Source organism: Coregonus lavaretus (assembly GCF_964263955.1).
Source record: "Coregonus lavaretus genome assembly, chromosome: 31".
In the NCBI taxonomy this organism is placed as follows: Eukaryota; Metazoa; Chordata; class Actinopteri; order Salmoniformes; family Salmonidae; genus Coregonus; species Coregonus lavaretus.
Window position 1 is genome coordinate 19,915,273 of NC_140018.1, and position 19,596 is coordinate 19,934,868.

General features: G+C 43.0%; 1 protein-coding gene across 1 annotated transcript in view; it reads left to right on the forward strand.

Annotated features, from left to right (window-relative positions):
- Positions 1-2,419: 2,419 nt before the first annotated feature.
- Positions 2,420-19,596, forward strand: part of LOC311106617 (nuclear receptor coactivator 1-like) — a 53,508-nt gene continuing 36,331 nt past the window's right edge. The window contains exons 1-6 of the mRNA XM_084149001.1: positions 2,420-2,579; positions 3,068-3,212; positions 3,367-3,494; positions 3,723-3,841; positions 4,020-4,221; positions 11,967-12,061. Of these exons, the coding sequence (XP_084005127.1) occupies positions 11,973-12,061 (89 nt within the window). The 5' untranslated portion in view covers positions 2,420-2,579; positions 3,068-3,212; positions 3,367-3,494; ... (1 more) ...; positions 4,020-4,221; positions 11,967-11,972. The remainder of the gene's footprint in view (positions 2,580-3,067; positions 3,213-3,366; positions 3,495-3,722; positions 3,842-4,019; positions 4,222-11,966; positions 12,062-19,596) is intronic.

Below are 19,596 nucleotides of genomic sequence, written 5' to 3' on the forward strand. Positions count from 1 at the left end.
ACTGAGTAAAGGGTCTGAATACTTATGTAAATGTGATAACAGTTTTTTTATTTTTAATAAATTAGCAAAATGTTCTAAAATCCTGTTTTTGCTTTGTCATTATGGGGTATTGTGTGGCGATAGATGGGGGGGGAAAAACATTTTAATACATTTTTGAATAGGCTGTAACCTAACAAAATTTGGAAAAAGTCAAGGGGTTTGAAAAATTTCCGAAGGCACTGTATGTAGGACAAGAGTGATCCATGCTTTATGATGCTATTGTTTTTGTACTGTGTTCTTCTCAGTCAGGCAGATGAGCTGTAGAATTCTCTCATAGAAAGACTAGCCTGAGCATGTCCTGTTGCCATGGCTACAGCTAGCTGCTGACAACACCTGATGCACACAGAGAAAGATCATCCTGCAGTGCTCTGCAAATCAACAACAGGCACTGTGGGGCCAGTGGGGAGGCAACCACACACAGCCACTGACCATGCATCTGACCACAGTCGACCACAGATTGACCACACAGTGTCTGCAGCCTCATATGTAGTACATATATAGCTGCAGACAAACACAAACAACAATTAATGCTGAACCACAGTCCGACATTGCACCGCTTGTGGAGCACAGAGAAGGCCAAAGAATGGTCAACCAAGGGAAGAAAAAAACAATCGCTGCAAAAGCAAAATCAGCCATTACACCACTTTGGGCTGTATTTTGGCATTATGGAAACCCCTAACAAACTCCATGATCATTTACCCACGCCAGTCAGATGACTTAAAGTGTGACGCACAAATACGAGGGGACATTTTTTTTTCATTAACAACTGCTGTGATGAATCGCTGTGATTTCCAGCGCCACAAATCTGTATAGGACAGGCCTCTTTAATTTAACCAGTCTTAGTCTTTGATCTTTGGTGCTGTCTGCCTCCCCTACAGTAACATGCCTGTGATCCTCACCTCAGCCATGCATCCAGCTGCAGAAATCTCCATTAAAAAAACCCAGCACAGCCCCACTACTGATAACACTGCTTGGAATGAGTGCCGCGAACGGAGAATGAGTGCCGCGAACGGAGAATGAGTGCCGCGAACGGAGAATGAGTGCCGCGAACGGAGAATGAGTGATGCGAACGGAGAATGAGTGATGCGAACAGAGAATGAGTGATGCGAACGGAGAATGAGTGATGCGAACGGAGAATGAGTGATGCGAACGGAGAATGAGTGATGCGAATGCACAGACCAGTCGAGAGTGAAGAATGTGGTTGAGCAAGCAGAGGATGGGTCCTGCAAGTGCACAGGCAGCGGGGTCGTGCAAATTAAACTTGAGTTGCAAATGTGACTGAGCAAGCAGAACATCATTGCCGCATGCAAAATATTAATTAGAGAGCAGAGATTTTTTGTTTTGTTTTGCAGAGATACTTAAAAATCTTGCTCTCGCAACTGCAATCTTTTACTATCATTTTATTACAGGTGAAAATTCTGGCCAATGAACATGGTCGTCACTAGTTAACACGTCCGCAAAGTCATAATTATTATGGCCAAACCCAGCCTATTTCTACAATTTATCTTCTTAAAATCTGATTTTAAACCTAACCACACTGCTAACCATATGCCTAACCCTAACCTTAAATTGAATTTTTACGATACAGCCTATTTTGTGGCTGTGTTATCTAGTGGAAACCGGATTTTGACGTTGAACGGCAATGTAACCTAACGTAGCAGGTGTAAAAAAGAAAACCCCTGAGTGGAGTTCCCACATCCGGTTTTCAGCAGAAAAGAAAGCTAGGTTGAATTAGCTGTATCCCTGAAAACCGGATACATCCGGTTGTTGGCAACTCCCGCTAAGACTAAAGGCAAGTTGATGGTGTTGAAGAATGGACGATTGCCGACGATAAAAAGGTAAGCTCTATAGTTTTTCAGTAGAGAACCTAACCAGCCAACTAATCAACTAGGATTTCAGTATTGAAGTAGGTAGTTATTTGGTATTCTGATGTTAAAGCAGGCTATTGATTAGGCAAGCTAGGTTGTCGTCAGCTAGCAGCTAGCTAGGAAGCTAAAGCTAGCGAATGTTTAACCACATATAAAATGTACCAGTATCTTTGGTTAACCAAGAGCATTGTAGCTAGCTAACTAAGTTAACGAGGGGTTGGTAGAGAAGGAGGACTTGGAAGACCAGCATGACTGGGAGGGAGTGGTGAGAACAGACAGGGAAGGCCATCACTGGGGTAGAGGCCCTTGATTGAGATGGGGTGAGTGGGAGCCAAGCTCAAACTCTGAAATGAAATAGCCAATATTGTAAACCACTAACTGCATACTTTGAGATAGTCTATTTGAAATACAGATCGGATTACTTTTACTCTGGCAGTTTTTGTGCAGTTAAAATAAAAGAGAATGACCTCTAACCATCTTCTCTCTCCATCCCTCTCTCCATGCTGGCCCACTGTCACTATGTGGTGGGGAAGTTGTTCTCTGCTTAGCTGACAAAGATCGGAGATACACTCTGTTCCAAGTACCTTGGCTCTCCTCTATGCACAGCACTCTGGGGACTTCCTGCAGGAAACCTTGACTTCTATCAATCACCCCGTAACGTAATCATTAGTGGTACGGAGTTCCTCTAATTGCTTTGACACTATATGGAGGCATTGTTATTAGGACCAATGTTACGTAGAGAGGATAACTTGTTATTGACATTGACCAACTACTGTCTATTGGGTTAGAAAGATGGTTATATACAGAGGATGGTTCTATGCTAAATATGTACAAGTAGGTTAGGTAAGGGATGAAGTGACAACCTATAGGAGGATAGCTCTTCGACGAGGGTTGGGCATGAAATGACAGCATGCTGTTCAATACTGAGCCATACTGACTGACGAGTGGCGTGGATTGGTACAGCTCGCCTCAGTCCCATAGTATGTTATCACTTATTTGGCTAAATTATTATCCATAGTTGCCTCTTTTAATACAGCAGCAGACTTTTTAAATGGACTGTTAGCTTTAAATGCAACACTAAGATGTTCAAACGGTCTAACTCCAATTGAACTCTTGTCTATGCCATTTTCTGACATCATATTTTCACTCTCTCGCTGCAGTTGTTCTCAGGAGACGGGTGAGTGTAGAGAACATATTTTATGTCTCACAAAGTGGAGTCAGGCTTCTACTTCATTGCCCTGGACCACTACACCTACGAGGAAGAGGACGCCAAGTTTGGACCTGCGAGTCACCTTTGACCTTGATGTAACTTTCGTCTAAGACTTGGGGTCATGGGTGTTCCCTAACTCAACTTGTGACTTACACAACTCAGCACATATGTATCCCTCCACCTTCTTCAGTGGAGTCCTGACCAGGGGTATCAAACACCAATATCTATGTACCTGTTGTGTTGGCGTAGTTACCGGACCAGTGGGAGGAGGTGTTGATGACAGTAATGCGTCCCAGTGTGGCCTCAACAAACAGCCGCTGTGCGAACACCATGCCTGATGACGACAACCAGATGATATTCCTCCACCCTGGATCACGGTAAACACACACCTAGTCTCTCTCTGTGTATGTTTGTTGTGCGTAAGAGAGTGAGTAATGGGTCTGTATATGCAAGTGTGTAGTGTAGAATATACATGTTGTCTATATGAGTCTACTCCGAGTCTGTATACACCCTGTATTACATGCCTGTGTTTTGTTTGCACACATTTTATTGTGTGTGGTTTAGTGTAGTGTTTTGTGACATCCTTTTCTCTCTTGTCTCCTCAGATATTTGGTGCTCCCCAGACAAGTGTTTCGAGGCAGGGATGGACTACATTGTTCATCTGAGCTTGCCCCTCTACTCTGCACTTAGTGATGTCCAGTCCCCATACACACTGATTGGCTCGGTTAGTTCCCACACACACACTGTTAAACACCTAGACACAACTGAGACGTTTGCATAAATCATGCATTGGTGTCACTTGCATAAAAATTCGAGCTACAAGGATTTTATGTTGGGATTCAGCCCTTCGACTCCATACTAAATCTAATTCCATCTTCTGCATATTTCTGTCCTCTCTATAGATTGTGCTGATGCCCTACTGTAAGAACCTGGAGATCTTCACTGGTTCTGAGGTAGGTGACCTGGCCACCAACAGTGCCTGGGACACATTCCAGCGCTAGCGCTGTCTGGAGAACAGCCAGAGCGTGGTCAAGACCACCTCCACAGACATCTGCCTCAACCTCATCTTTAGCGTGTCAGCTCTGCTGCACCAGGGAGCTAAAGGTATGGCACTGCACTCCCAACTGTCATGTATGACTGCTTAAACATACTCATTTATGTTTTAATTAACTGAAGGTTTCTTATGGCTCAATAATACGGACAAATGGCGCAGATTGTACACCTCTGCTCAGTCCCACATAGTGACATCTGCCATTCCATATTGAGTCAAACATGCAACAGCTCTGTGACAATTTATATTTCCTCGATTCCTTGCGTCCTATTTCCGTGCCTCCTCCTAAAACCCCATTGGAGGAAAGGACCCAAGGTTTCTCCCCTCAGACCTCCAATGGGTTTTGAGAAGGATGCGAGTAGAGAGGATGTGAGAAGTTGATTGTTTTAGGTGGAATTTTATGTTGAATGATACATTTATCAGTTTGCACATACAGTGCCTTCAGAAAGTATTCACACCCCTTGACTTTTTCGTTACAAAGTGGGATTAAAATGGATTTAATTGTAATTTTTGTCAACGATCTGTACAAAATACTCTGTCAAAGTGGAAGAAAAAGTCTCACTTTTATTTTTTATTAATGGAAAATAAAACACTAATATATTTTGATTAGATAACTTTTCAACCCCCTGATTCAATACATGTTAGAATCACCTTAATTTTTTCCCATCTACCAATGGGTGCCCTTCTTTGCGAGTCATTGTAAAACCTCCCTGGTCTTTGTCGTGGAATCTGTGCTTGAAATTCCCTGCTCAACTGAGGGACCTTACAGATAATTGTACAGTATGTGTGGTGTACAGAGATGGGATAGGAATTTTAAAAAAAACATGTTAAACACCATTATTGCACACAGAGTTAGTCCATGCAATGTATTATCTGACTTGTTAAGCACATTTTTGCTCCTGAAGTTATTTCGGCTTGCCATAACAAAGGGGTTGAAAACTTTTTGACTCAACATTTCAGCTTTTGATTTTTTATTAATTTGTAAAATTGTCTGAAAACATAATTCCACTTTGACATTATTGGGTATTGTGTGTAGATCAGTGACACAATCTACATTTAATCTATTTTAAATTCAAGCTGTAACACAACAAAATGTGGAAAAAGTAAAGGGTTGTGAATACTTTCGGAAGGCACTGTATATCTTTGTTCTACTTGTGCTCTTTCCACAGATGGCTCTGGCGTGCTGATAACATCTGATCTGATGAGACTCCCTACGCGATTTGACTCCTGTATTACTGCCTGTACTCAATAAAACTTCCAATGCCTATTTAAAATAATTTGACACTAATTTGATAGACAATGGTAGTTTCCAATCAGACATTTACTATAAAAAATAATCTGTTTTCCTCAGATAAATGTTTGGTGAATGCATGGCGTTGCTTTGTCCTCAGTCCTACTTTGAATGCTGTGTGTACCAGAGAAGGCTGGTGGAGGAGCTATAGGAGGAAGGACTCATTGTAAAGGCTGGAATAGAATAAATGGAATGGTACAAAACACGTCAAGCAATAGAAACAACTTGTTTGACTCCGTTCCATTGATTCCATTCCAGCCATTACAATGAGCCCATCCTCCTATAGCTCCTCCCACCAGCCTCCTCTGGTGTATACCATGATGACATGTTAACCTGAGTTTAGCTGTTTAATCATATTAATAAAAATGTATCCCCCTCCCCAACGTTAAAAATATTTTCAAGACCCTCCCCTTGTACTGTAATTTGTTTTGTTGAATTAACTCTATTGTTTATGACCACAAATAATAACTGTAGCGACCCTGTGTTCATAAATGTGGATATCGACTTTGCCTCTTCAGCCACGCAGGGCTACGGGCCAGAAGGTTGAGTGTTTACTGACCACCAAGAACGAGCTCACTCTCCCTGACTGTTTCATTAGGCCTACACTACCATCATAACCAGCTGCAGACAATGATCAGCTAATCTAATCAAATTTTATTGGCCACATGCGCCGAATACAATAGGTGCAGACATTACAGTGAAATGCTTACTTACAGCCCTTAACCAACAGTGTGCATTTATTTTTAATAAAAAAGTAAAATAAAACAACAAAAAAAGTGTTGAGAAAAAAAGAGCAGAAGTAAAATAACAGTAGGGAGGCTATATATACAGGGGGGTACCGGTGCAGAGTCAATGTGCGGGGGCACCGGCTAGTTGAGGTAGTTGAAGTAATATGTACATGTGGGTAGAGTTAAAGTGACTATGCATAAATAATTAACAGAGTAGCAGCAGCGTAAAAAGATGGGGTGGTGGGGCAGTGCAAATAGTCCGGGTAGCCATGATTAGCTGTTCAGGAGTCTTATGGCTTGGGGGTAGAAGCTGTTGGGAAGTCTAGGGGAAATTCTTTTTTTATATATACATTTGCAAAAATGTCTTATCCGGTTTTTGCTTTGTCATTATGGGGTATTGTGTGTAGATTGATGAGGCGGGAAAAAATAATTCAATCCATTTTAGAATAAGGCTGTAACGTAATAAAATGTGGAAAAAGTCAAGGGTCTGAATACTTTTCAAATGCACATACAGTACGAAGATTTTTCAAAGTGACCGGGATTGGACAATAAAGTCATGGACTTATTTCCATTCTGGTCCCTATTTTTTATATAAATACATACAGTGGGGGAAAAAAGTATTTAGTCAGCCACCAATTGTGCAAGTTCTCCCACTTAAAAAGATGAGAGAGGCCTGTAATTTTCATCATAGGTACACGTCAACTATGACAGACAAAATGAGAATTTTTTTTCCAGAAAATCACATTGTAGGATTTTTAATGAATTTATTTGCAAATTATGGTGGAAAATAAGTATTTGGTCAATAACAAAAGTTTCTCAATACTTTGTTATATACACTTTGTTGGCAATGACACAGGTCAAACGTTTTCTGTAAGTCTTCACAAGGTTTTCACACACTGTTGCTGCTGTTTTGGCCCATTCCTCCATGCAGATCTCCTCTAGAGCAGTGATGTTTTGGGGCTGTCGCTGGGCAACACGGACTTTCAACTCCCTCCAAAGATTTTCTATGGGGTTGAGATCTGGAGACTGGCTAGGCCACTCCAGGACCTTGAAATGCTTCTTACGAAGCCACTCCTTCGTTGCCCGGGCGGTGTGTTTGGGATCATTGTCATGCTGAAAGACCCAGTCACGTTTCATCTTTAATGCCCTTGCTGATGGAAGGAGGTTTTCACTCAAAATCTCACGATACATGGCCCCATTCATTCTTTCCTTTACACGGATCAGTCGTCCTGGTCCCTTTGCAGAAAAACAGCCCCAAAGCATGATGTTTCTACCCCCATGCTTCACAGTAGGTATGGTGTTCTTTGGATGCAACTCAGCATTCTTTGTCCTCCAAACACGACGAGTTGAGTTTTTACCAAAAAGTTCTATTTTGGTTTCATCTGACCATATGACATTCTCCCAATCCTCTTCTGGATCATCCAAATGCACTCTAGCAAACTTCAGACGGGCCTGGACATGTACTGGCTTAAGCAGGGGGACACGTCTGGCACTGCAGGATTTGAGTCCCTGGCGGCGTAGTGTGTTACTGATGGTAGGCTTTGTTACTTTGGTCCCAGCTCTCTGCAGGTCATTCACTAGGTCCCCCCGTGTGGTTCTGGGATTTTTGCTCACCGTTCTTGTGATCATTTTGACCCCACGGGGTGAGATCTTGCGTGGAGCCCCAGATCGAGGGAGATTATCAGTGGTCTTGTATGTCTTCCATTTCCTAATAATTGCTCCCACAGTTGATTTCTTCAAACCAAGCTGCTTAGCTATTGCAGATTCAGTCTTCCCAGCCTGGTGCAGGTCTACAATTTTGTTTCTGGTGTCCTTTGACAGCTCTTTGGTCTTGGCCATAGTGGAGTTTGGAGTGTGACTGTTTGAGGTTGTGGACAGGTGTCTTTTATACTGATAACAAGTTCAAACAGGTGCCATTAATACAGGTAACGAGTGGAGGACAGAGGAGCCTCTTAAAGAAGAAGTTACAGGTCTGTGAGAGCCAGAAATCTTGCTTGTTTGTAGGTGACCAAATACTTATTTTCCACCATAATTTGCAAATAAATTCATTAAAAATCCTACAATGTGATTTTCTGGATTTTTTTTCTTCTCAATTTGTCTGTCATAGTTGACGTGTACCTATGATGAAAATTACAGGCCTCTCATCTTTTTAAGTGGGAGAACTTGCACAATTGGGCTTTTGCGCCATTATTCAAATGACATTTTCACTGCAGTCTAGAGTAAAATGTTGTTTACTCACTTGAAAACAATAATGCAATCATGCATTGCATTGTGGTGTTGTAGGCTAGTCTAGGTAGGATAATTGTATTGTCCCTAAACAAGATCAATACGGGAGCTTTTTGATCTGCGTGCCTCATGTCTTCACAGTTCTTTCATGCGCATTGATGCACCTATTGGCTATTCTTATTTGTTCTTGTGGATTCATATTGAAAATCGATCCAGCTTTGAATGATTTTATGTGTGGTATGATTGCTAGTTAGCCTATTGCAGATCTGGACAAACGATCCACCTACCACTATTGTCACATTGAATGGTGGATAGAGGGCGGGATAGACAGACTGGTAGACTTTGTTGACGTATTGTATAGTAAAAGTTAGCGCAAGGAAAAGCGTAGTGCGTAAGGGAAGTACCAAAACACGTTGATAGGGGAGGCACCTACAAGCAGATGAGGAAATTTGGCTAGGATGGAAGACATATAGTAAAACCTGCAAAAGAGCGAATGTAAACCAGGGAAAAAACACACAACCCTCCCCAAAGCAAAATAAAAAGTTGGACAACCTTCCCCTATTTTGGACAACTACCCCACCCCAGTACATTTCTAACTGTCCCTTATTATGTGTGTACCCACATGTCATTCCCAACAGTGGAGTCATTATACAAGACAATGCTAAAAAATAAAGGGAACACTTAAACAACACAATGTAACTCCAAGTCAATCACACTTCTGTGAAATCAAACTGTCCACTTAGGAATCAACACTGATTACAATAAATTTCACATGCTGTTGTGCAATTGGAATAGACAACAGGTGGAAATTATAGGCAATTAGCAAGACACCCCCAATAAAGGACTGGTTATGCAGGTGGTGACCACACACCACTTCTCAGTTCCTATGCTTCCTGGCTGATGTTTTGGTCACTTTTGAATGCTGGCAGTGCTTTCACTCTAGTGGGAGCATGAGTGGCTCAGGTAGTGCAGCTCATCCAGGATGGCACATCAATGCGAGCTGTGGCAAAAAGGTTTGCTGTGTCTGTCAGCGTAGTGTCCAGAGCATGGAGGCGCTACCAGGAGACAGGCCAGTACATCAGGAGACGTGGAGGAGGCCAACAACCCAGCAGCAGGACCGCTACCTCCGCCTTTGTGCAAGGAGGAGCAGGAGGAGCACTGCCAGAGCCCTGCAAAATGACCTCCAGCAGGCCACAAATGTGCATGTGTCTGCTCAAATGGTCAGAAACAGACTCCATGAGGGTGGTATGAGGGCCCGACGTCCACATGTGGGGGTTGTGCTTACAGCCCAACACCGTGCAGGACGTTTGGCATTTGCCAGAGAACACCAAGATTGGCAAATTCGCCACTGGCGCCCTGTGCTCTTCACAGATGAAAGCAGGTTCACACTGAGCACATGTGACAGACGTGATAGAGTCTGGAGACGCCGTGGAGAACGTTCTGCTGCCTGCAACATCCTCCAGCATGACCGGTTTGGCGGTGGGTCAGTCATGGTGTGGGGTGGCATTTCTTTGGGAGGCCGTACAGCCCTCCATGTGCTCGCCAGAGGTAGCCTGACTGCCATTAGGTACCGAGATGAGATCCTCAGACCCCTTGTGAGACCATATGCTGGTGCGGTTGGCCCTGGGTTCCTCCTAATGCAAGACAATGCTAGACCTCATGTGGCTGGAGTATGTCAGCAGTTCCTGCAAGAGGAAGGCATTGATGCTATGGACTGGCCCGCCCGTTCCCCAGACCTGAATCCAATTGAGCACATCAGGGACATCATGTCTCGCTCCATCCACCAACGCCACGTTGCACCACAGACTGTCCTGGAGTTGGCGGATGCTTTAGTCCAGGTCTGGGAGGAGATCCCTCAGGAGACCATCCGCCACCTCATCAGGAGCTTGCCCAGGCGTTGTAGGGAGGTCATACAGGCACGTGGAGGCCACACACACTACTGAGCCTCATTTTGACTTGTTTTAAGGACATTACATCAAAGTTGGATCAGCCTGTAGTGTGGTTTTCCACTTTAATTTTGAGTGTCACTCCAAATCCAGACCTCCATGGGTTGATACATTTGATTTCCATTGATAATTTTTGTGTGATTTTGTTGTCAGCACATTCAACTATGTAAAGAAAAAAGTATTTAATAAGATTATTTCATTCATTCAGATCTAGGATGTGTTATTTTAGTGTTCCCTTTATTTTTTTGAGCAGTGTATTTAGCTACTGTATATTAAATGATGGCCAGGACATAGTGTATAATGAATGAACTTTTTAGATCACAGCCACATTATGCCCATATTCCACCTATTATTTGATACATTATTGTATTGTTACCTCCCTCATATCAAGCAAACACATACCAGACACTTTGTGGAAAGGTGAAGACGAACAATTAGCTAGTGGTGGACTATGGCGTTACTTAGCTAGAGCTGACCATCTGCTTTTTGTCTTACAGCTTAACTTTGCTGGCTAATAAGTAATTAACTATCTGGCTAGTTAGCTAACTTTAGCAAGTAGATTCCACTCAACTCAAGGTATAGTATAGCGATTAAATGTATTTCCCAATTACTTTGAAGCTGGGTTACTCAAGTTGTTCGGCGCTTACTGTTCAAGCCGGCTAGCAAGCTTAACAGATGGCTCTGAAGCTCTGAAGTGCATCTGTTTTACATCATGCACCCAAGGAAACTCAACCAATCACACGACTCAACACTGGAATGACAACACTAGACTCAAGCATTTGTTAGTTCGTCCATCACTCTAGTGAAAGTGACCAATCTAATGTTTCTAGACATGCACCCGCCTCTAACCCACCAGCCTGAAATTCATTTGAGAGAAAAAAGGGAAATTGAAACCCAAAGGTGCCAAGTCTTGAGAGAGAGCATCTTGATAAATTGAGAGTGAAAACTTGACAAAGACATGTGACTAGTATTGTTGGTGGACAATTTGATGCTTTCCCAAAAAATTGTTACAAGTTTGAACAATGTTGCTTACGGTTCTATATTTTTTGATTCAGACATTTTTATTTTTGATCTGCGGCAGTGATGTTCTGTTCGCCCAAGCTCTCAAGTTTGACCTGTCCGCTCGCAGGACACATCCTTTGCTCTCTCGACCAAATTTCTGCGCTATCGACTGGCGTGTGCTCTCACGGGATCCATCCTATGCGCTCTCGACTCAGTGTTTGCTTGCTCAATTATGTTTCATCTTGCTCGACAGCGGCATCTCACGCGCAATGGACTTTAGAGGCTGATTTGATGCAATATTTTGTGTGTGGTCAGCGGGGTCCCTTTCGCTTCAGATGCCTAACATGGATCTGCAATTAGAAGGGAAATGAAGATGTGATTTCCCGTCAAATGGACCAATCAGATTCACCCCTTTGTGTCCCAGCTCTAAAACCAATCCTGATTCAGGTTATGCTGACCAGAGGCCAAGATGGTTCTTCCTGCGTTAGGCTGTGTTGTTAACTTCTTTGTCTCCTCCATGATGAGTGGTGTTATGTCTGATTTTGAATCAGCTGTGATTGTGGATTCTTACCCAGGCTAACCCTGTCCTCTTCTCTTCTCTGAAGCTCAGAATGAGTGCTGTAGGGGAAAGGGCCCTGGACCCTGCCACGCCAGAGTCCCGCAAGAGGAAGGGCTCACCATGCGACACCTCAGAGCAGAGGTAAGAACACAGTGCATTTACCTTTTAATCACTTAGCAGACGATTGACAAGGTGATGATGACGGCGATGATCTTCATTGCCTTTCAAGAGTAAATTCTTTCCACCACTACACATACTCAACAAGAAGCATTCCCTCATCCCCTCAGAAGTACAATATAACCTTGCTACTACCCTTCAGATTTGGTCTCTCATGGTCATCTGTGTTTGCATAGTAACCCCAGAAACTACCCGCTTCTTCGGCCCTGTTGGTGTTGAGGAATAGGAGTTTGAGCCAAGCACAGTAAGGGCAGAATCTTAAACTGACATGCACACTGCCTGCGCACACTTAACTTGAATTATTGTGTTATCATGCAGTTATGTCAATGGGAGATTTGTGTGAGAATTTGAGAGATTTTGAGAGTATACAGTGCATTTTGTTACGTTACAGCCTTATTCAAAAATGTATGAGGAAAAAAAGTATTTAATCCATCTACACACAATACCCCATAATGACAAAGCAAAAACAGGTTTGTAGAAATTTTAGCAAGTTTATTAAAAATAAAACCTCCGAAATATAACATTTACATACACTACCGTCAAAAGTTTGGACACACCTACTCATTCAAGGGTTTTTCTTTATTTTTACAATTTTTTTCATTGTAGAATAATAGTGAAGACATCAAAACTATGAAATAACACATATGGAATCATGTAGTAACCAAAAATGTAGTAACAAATCAAAATATATTTTGAGATTCTTCAAATAGCCACCCTTTGCCTTGATGACAGCTTTGCACACTCTTGGCATTCTCTCAACCAGCTTCACCTGGAATGCTTTTCCAACAGTCTTGAAGGAGTTCCCACATATGCTGAGCACTTGTTGGCTGCTTTTCCTTCACTCTGCGGTCCGACTCATCCCAAACCATCTCAATTGGGTTGAGTTCAGGGGATTGTGGAGGCCAGGTCATCTGATGCAGCACTCCATCACTCTCCTTCTTGGTAAAATAGCCCTTACACAGGCTGGAGGTGCGTTGGGTCATTTTCCTGTTGAAAAACTAATAATAGTCCCACTAAGCCCAAACCAGATGGGATGGTGTATCGCGGCTTCCGTCTGGCCACTCTACCATAAAGGCCTGATTGATGGAGTGCTGCAGAGATGGTTGTCCTTCTGGAAGGTTCTCCCATCTCCACAGAGGAACTCTGGAGCTCTGTCAGAGTGACCATCGGGTTCTTGGTCACCTCCCTGACCGAGGCCCTTCTCCCCCGATTGCTTAGTTTGGCCGGGCGGCCAGCTCTAGGAAGAGTCTTGGTGGTTCCAAACTTCTTCCATTTAAGAATGATGGAGGCCACTGTGTTCTTGGGGACCTTCAATGCTGCAGAAATGTTTTGGTACCCTTCCCCAGATCTGTGCCTCGACACAATCCTGTCTCTGAGCTCTACGGACAATTCCTTCAACCTCATGGCTTGGTTTTTGCTCTGACGTGCACTGTCAACTGTGGGACCTTATATACACAGGTGTATGCCTTTCCAAATCATGTCCAATCAATTGAATTTACCACAGGTGGACTCCAATCAAGTTGTAGAAACATCTCAAGGATGATCAATGGAAACAGGATGCACCTGAGCTCAATTTTGAGTCTCATAGCAAAAATGTCTAAAAACCTGTTTTCGCTTTGTCATTATGGGGTATTGTGTGTAGATTGATGAGGGGAAAAAATTATTTAATCCATTTTAGAATAAGGCTGTAACGTAACAAAATGTGGAAAAAGTCAATGGGTCTGAATACTTTCCGAATGCACTGTATATGGGGATTTGGCCCTATAGTTGCTGTGTTAGTGGCTGAAGGTTGCTGAGGAGGTGTGTGTGTGTGTGTGTGTGTTGTTGGGCTGGAGCAGACTGGTCTGGCTGAGTGATAGCTAGGGTCTCCTCTACAAGGCCTCAGTAGGCTGATGTAACTGCAGCTTGATCCACCGCCTGTCCGTTTCTACACCAACCCCACGCAGCGCCTGACCTGCGCACACACACCACTCACAATGTGCCTGTGCACGAGCAGCCTTGGCAATGCACTGACCTACTTTCACTGCTGTCGTCTCCCACACACACACTTACTCACTCACTCACTCACTCGCATATACATACAATAAGGGCTGGGCGATGTGGCCTAAAAATCATATCTCCATTTTTTTCATACTTATAGGTGACTCACGATATACAGTACCAGTCAAAAGTTTGGACACACCTACTCATTCAAGGGTTTTTCTTTATTTGTACTATTTTCTACATTGTAGAATAATAGTGAAGACATCAAAACTATGAAATAACACATATGGAATCATGTAGTAACCAATAAAGTGTTAAACAAATCAATCTATTTTATATTTGAGATTCTTCAAAGTAGCCACCCTTTGCCTTGATGACAGTTTTTCATACTCTTGGCATTCTCTCAATCAGCTTCACCTGGAATGCTTTTCCAACAGTCTTGAAGGAGTTCCCACATATGCTGAGCACTTGTTGGCTGCTTTTCCTTCACTCTGTGGTCCAACTCATCCCAAACCATCTCAATTGGGTTGAGGTCAGGTGATTGTGGAAGCCAGGTCATCTGATGCAGCACTCCATCACTCTCCTTCTTGGTCAAATAACCCTTACACAGCCTGGAGGTGTGTTGGGTCATTGTCCTGTTGAAAACAAATGATAGTCCCACTAAGTGCAAACCAGATGGGATGGGGTTTCGCTGCAGAATGCTGTGGTAGCCATGCTGGTTAAGTGTGCCTTGAACTCTAAATAAATCACTGACAGTGTCACCAACAAAGCACCCCCACACCATCACACCTCCTCCTCCATGCTTCACGGTGGGAACCACACATGCGGAGTTCATCCGTTCACCTACTCTGCATCTCACAAAGACACGGCGGTTGGAACCAAAAATCTCCAATTCGGACTCAGACCAAAGGACAGATTTCCACCGGTCGAATGTCCATTGCTCGTGTTTATTGGCACAAGCAAGTCTCTTCTTCCTTTGGTAGTGGTTTCTTTGCCGCAATTCAACCATGAAGGCCTGATTCACGCAGTCTCCTCTGAACAGTTGATGTTGAGATGTGTCTGTTAATTGAACTCTGTGAAGCATTTTTTTGGGCTGTAATCTGAGGTGCAGTTAACTCTAATGACTTTATCCTCTGCAGCAGAGGTAACTCTGGGTCTTCCATTCCTGTGGCGGTCCTCATGGGAGCCAGTTTCATCATAGCGCTTGTTGGTTTTTACGACTGCTCTTGAAGAAACTTTCAAAGTTCTTGAAATGTTCTGGATTTACTGTCTTAAAGTAATGATGGACTGTCGTTCCTCTTTGCTTATTTGAGCTGTTCTTGCCATAATATGGATTTGGTCTTTTACCAAATAGGGCTATCTTCTGTATGCCATCCCTACTTTGTCACAACACAACTGATTGTCTCAAACGCATTAAGAAGGATGTCTTCACTAGTATTCTACAATGTAGAAAATAGTAAAAATAAAGAAGAACCCTGGAATGAGTAGATGTGTCCAAACTTTTGACTGGTACTGTATATCTAAAAATGTTTTAAATGTTTTCTCTAAATAAGCATTGTTGTATAATAAAGGTCAAATATACTGCATTTTAAACAGTCAGCAATAACCTAATGAATTCAGGGCTTGTGAAGTTATACCTAGGCTAAATATAAGCCTTAAACAACCATAAGACCCACAAATATTTTAATTATTTTACCAAACTAGTTGAACCTGCTTTTTTTTGCAATAATCACTGATCTGGCTTTCAAGTCTGTCTATGAAAATGCCCTTTTTTGTTACAACTGTAACTAGAACCATGCATAATGCACATTCAATAATAATGACTAACTTCTTGTAGCAGGCATTAGGCTATAGAAAATGAACACAGGTCTCATCAACAATCTCAAGCCCACATGCTAGTGATTAGCCAGCTAATCTTTATATTTGAAGTTTAGCCAACTTGGATCTATTTGCAAACTAACAGGGTTGAACAGTTGAATTGTTATGAACACACCCTTCTGTCTGTCTCCAACTGTTTGAAAAGTATGTTAGCCATGTCCACTTTGTTCAGATGTTGAAATCAAGTGGCCTACCTTATTTCTCAGAATGAGAACAAATTTCCATTTCCTTATATAATTGTGTTTTAATGCTTATTGCACATTTATAAAACACAGACTAGACAGCTAGTATAACAGTCTGGCTAAAATGCTGCTAGCGATACCCCAATGCTACGCGTGATAAACTGGGTGTTCGTTTTCCAGAATCAATGTTCATTGACACTCTCATTTTAGTAGTGTCTGCTCTGCACTGATAAAAAGTGTATTGTTAGAAAAGTTAACGGTCCATATGACCGATTCTGTGGGACCAAACCTCAAATGCAAATAGCGAGTTGAAACCAAGTGTCAGAGAGGAAGATGTGATCTCTCAACTTTGTTGGCGTGAGAGGCAGGGGGAGGGGCTTGGTGTGTGTGTAAACCATAGAGGAAGAAGCAAAGCAAAATTCTGTCCAAAATAAGGCTAATGCGTTTCTGTGGGCTTATTTTAGACCTAAGCTTGTCGCCTGCCTTCCCGCCTTTGGGACAACGACTCCAATTGTTAGGGTGGAGACGTACATCTCATCATTATATACAGATCTCTGCTGTAAATGGGAAGGTACCAAAAATAGATGACAACATGAGAACAAGCGGACATAAACGCTCATATTTAAAAATTAAAAATTAAAATAACTTGATCCTTGCGATACAGGCATTTGGAATATCGCGCAAAAACATAATTTCGAATGCATGGAATTATCGCCCAGCCCTACATACAATGCATACATGCACACAAACACACACACATATACAATATAGTTAGTGTACGCACTCTGCTAAACACACAGAAGCAGTTAGTCATATGTGAACTCTCTTTCACTCATTCACCCTCACACATGCATTAGTAAAATATAGTCACTCTGACACACACACACACACACACACACCAGGGTTTCTGTTAGCCGTTAATAGCCGGCTTTTGTCCGTACATTTTTGTAGAAAAGCCGATAAATAAAATTGCCACCAGCCAATTGTCTGGGAGAAGAAGAAAAATCCTGTTGCGAAATAATGCTTTTTAGCCTATTAATTGATGGAAATACCAGTTTATATAAATAGATTTGACCGGTCATGCTTATCAGTCTGTGGGTTAATTTGCATAATGTAGTGGAATTAGTATACAGAAAGGCTACAGAGCCTTTGAGCTGAACATTTGTCAGACCGTGCTTTTATAAGCCCAATCATTGCGCAACAATTCTAAATGCAATTGTGTGTTAAAAATAGTTTTTGGCCAACAATTAAAAATAGCTACTATTTTTATTTCTCAACTGGTAATTAAAGCGCGCTTCCCATTCGCCATTCAAATGCATAGGCAACGGAAGGCAGGCTTCATCAGCGCGTCACACACTACTCTGCAATGAGCTGGAGACAGTATGCATTTTGAAAACCTGAACATTTTACTCCATACTATGAGGCATGTTTTACCTTGCTTCAAAGTAGCCTAGGCAAAATCCGACAATATCCGTGGAGGGAATTATTTTATATTGAGGTAATATGTACATGTGGGTAGAGTTAACGTGACTATACATAGATAATAAACAGAGTAGCAGCAGCGTAAAATAGTCTGGGTAGTCATGATTAGCTGTTCAGGAGTCTTATGGCTTGGGGGTAGAAGCTGTTAAGAATCCTTTTGGACCTAGACTTGGCGCTCCGATACCACTTGCCGTGCGGTAGCAGAGAGAACAGTCAATGACTAGGGTGGCTGGAGTCTTTGACAATTTTTAGGGCCTTCCTCTGACACCGCCTGGTATAGAGGTCCTGGATGGCAGGAAGCTTGGCCCCAGTGATGTACTGGGCCGTACGCACTACCCTATGTAGTGCCTTGCGGTCGGAGGCCGAGCAGTTGCCATACCAGGCGGTGATGCAACCAGTCATGATGCTCTCGATGGTGCAGCTATATAACCTTTTGAGGATCTGAGGACCCATGCCAAATCTTTTCAGTCTCCTGAGTGGGAATAGGCTTTGTCGTGCCCTCTTCACGACTGTCTTGGTGTGTTTGGACTATGATAGTTTGTTGGTGATGTGGACACCAAGGAACTTGAAGCTCTCTACAGCCCCGTCGATGAGAATGGGGGCGTGCTCAAAGTCCTCTTTTTTTCCCTGTAGTCCACAATAATCTCCTTTGTCTTGATCACGTTGAGGGAGAGGTTGTTATCCTGGCACCACACAGCCAGGTCTCTGACCTCCTCCCTATAGGCTGTCTCATCGTTGTCGGTGATCAGGCCTACCACTGTTGTGTCATCTGCAAACTTAATGATGGTGTTGGAGTCGTGCCTGGCCATGCAGTCATGGGTGAACAGGGAGTACAGGAGGGGACTGAGCACGCACCCCTGAGGGGCCCCCATGTTGAGGATCAGCGTGGCAGATTACCTACCCTTACCACCTGGGGGCAGCCCGTCAGGAAGTCCAGGATCCAGTTGAAGAGGGAGGTGTTTAGTCCCAGGGTCCTTAGCTTAGTGATGAGCTTTGAGGGCACTATGGTGTTTAACGCTGCGCTGTAGTCAATGAATAGCATTCTCACGTAGGTGTTCCTCTTGTCCAGGTGGGAAAGGGCAGTGTGGAGTGCAATAGAGATTGCATCATCTGTGGATCTGTTGGGGCGGTATGCAAATTGGAGTGGGTCTAGGATTTCTGGGATAATGATGTTGATGTGAGCCATTACCAGCCTTTCAAAGCACTTCATGGCTACAGAAGTCTGTAATAGTTTTCAAGCCCTGCCACATCTGACGCGCGTTGGAGCCGGTGTAGTACAATTCAATCTTAGTCCTGTATTGACTCTTTGCCTGTTTGATGGTTCTTCTGAGGGCATAGCGGGATTTCTTATAAGCGTCCGGCTCCTTGAAAGCGGCAGCTCTACCCTTTAGCTCAGTGCGGATGTTGCCTGTAATCCATGGCTTCTGGTTGGGGTATGTACGTACGGTCACTGTGGGGGCAACGTCATCAATGCACTTATTGATGAAGCCAGTGACTGATGTGGTGTACTCCTCAATGCCATCGGAAGAATCCCGGAACATATTTCAGTCTGTGCTAGCAAAACAGTCCTGTAGCTTAACATCTGCTTCATCTGACCACTTCCTTATTAACCAAGTAAAGTGTTCCATATGCTATTGAAACCAGAAGCCTATTTCTCTCATCTTTCATTTTCTGGTAGCCTACTATCTTGTGCACATTGGTGCTGTTAAGAGATAATAGTTGATCAACATTTTAAGCTAAACCTTCTGATCTGTTGCATCAGATTCATTGCTTTTTCTAGTTTCTTATGTAGCCTAGGCCTACTGGTTGTATGAATTTGGGATCTATCGTCCCACAACTGTCCCAGAGTCTGTTTGGGCTATTTCTTTCTCGACAAGCTGACCAATAGAGTAGGTAAAGTTTTCAATTATGGGGGATAGTAGATTGGGCGTGTCCATAAGGCTAGGGGAAGTTAAGCTTTGAATTAAATTGCCA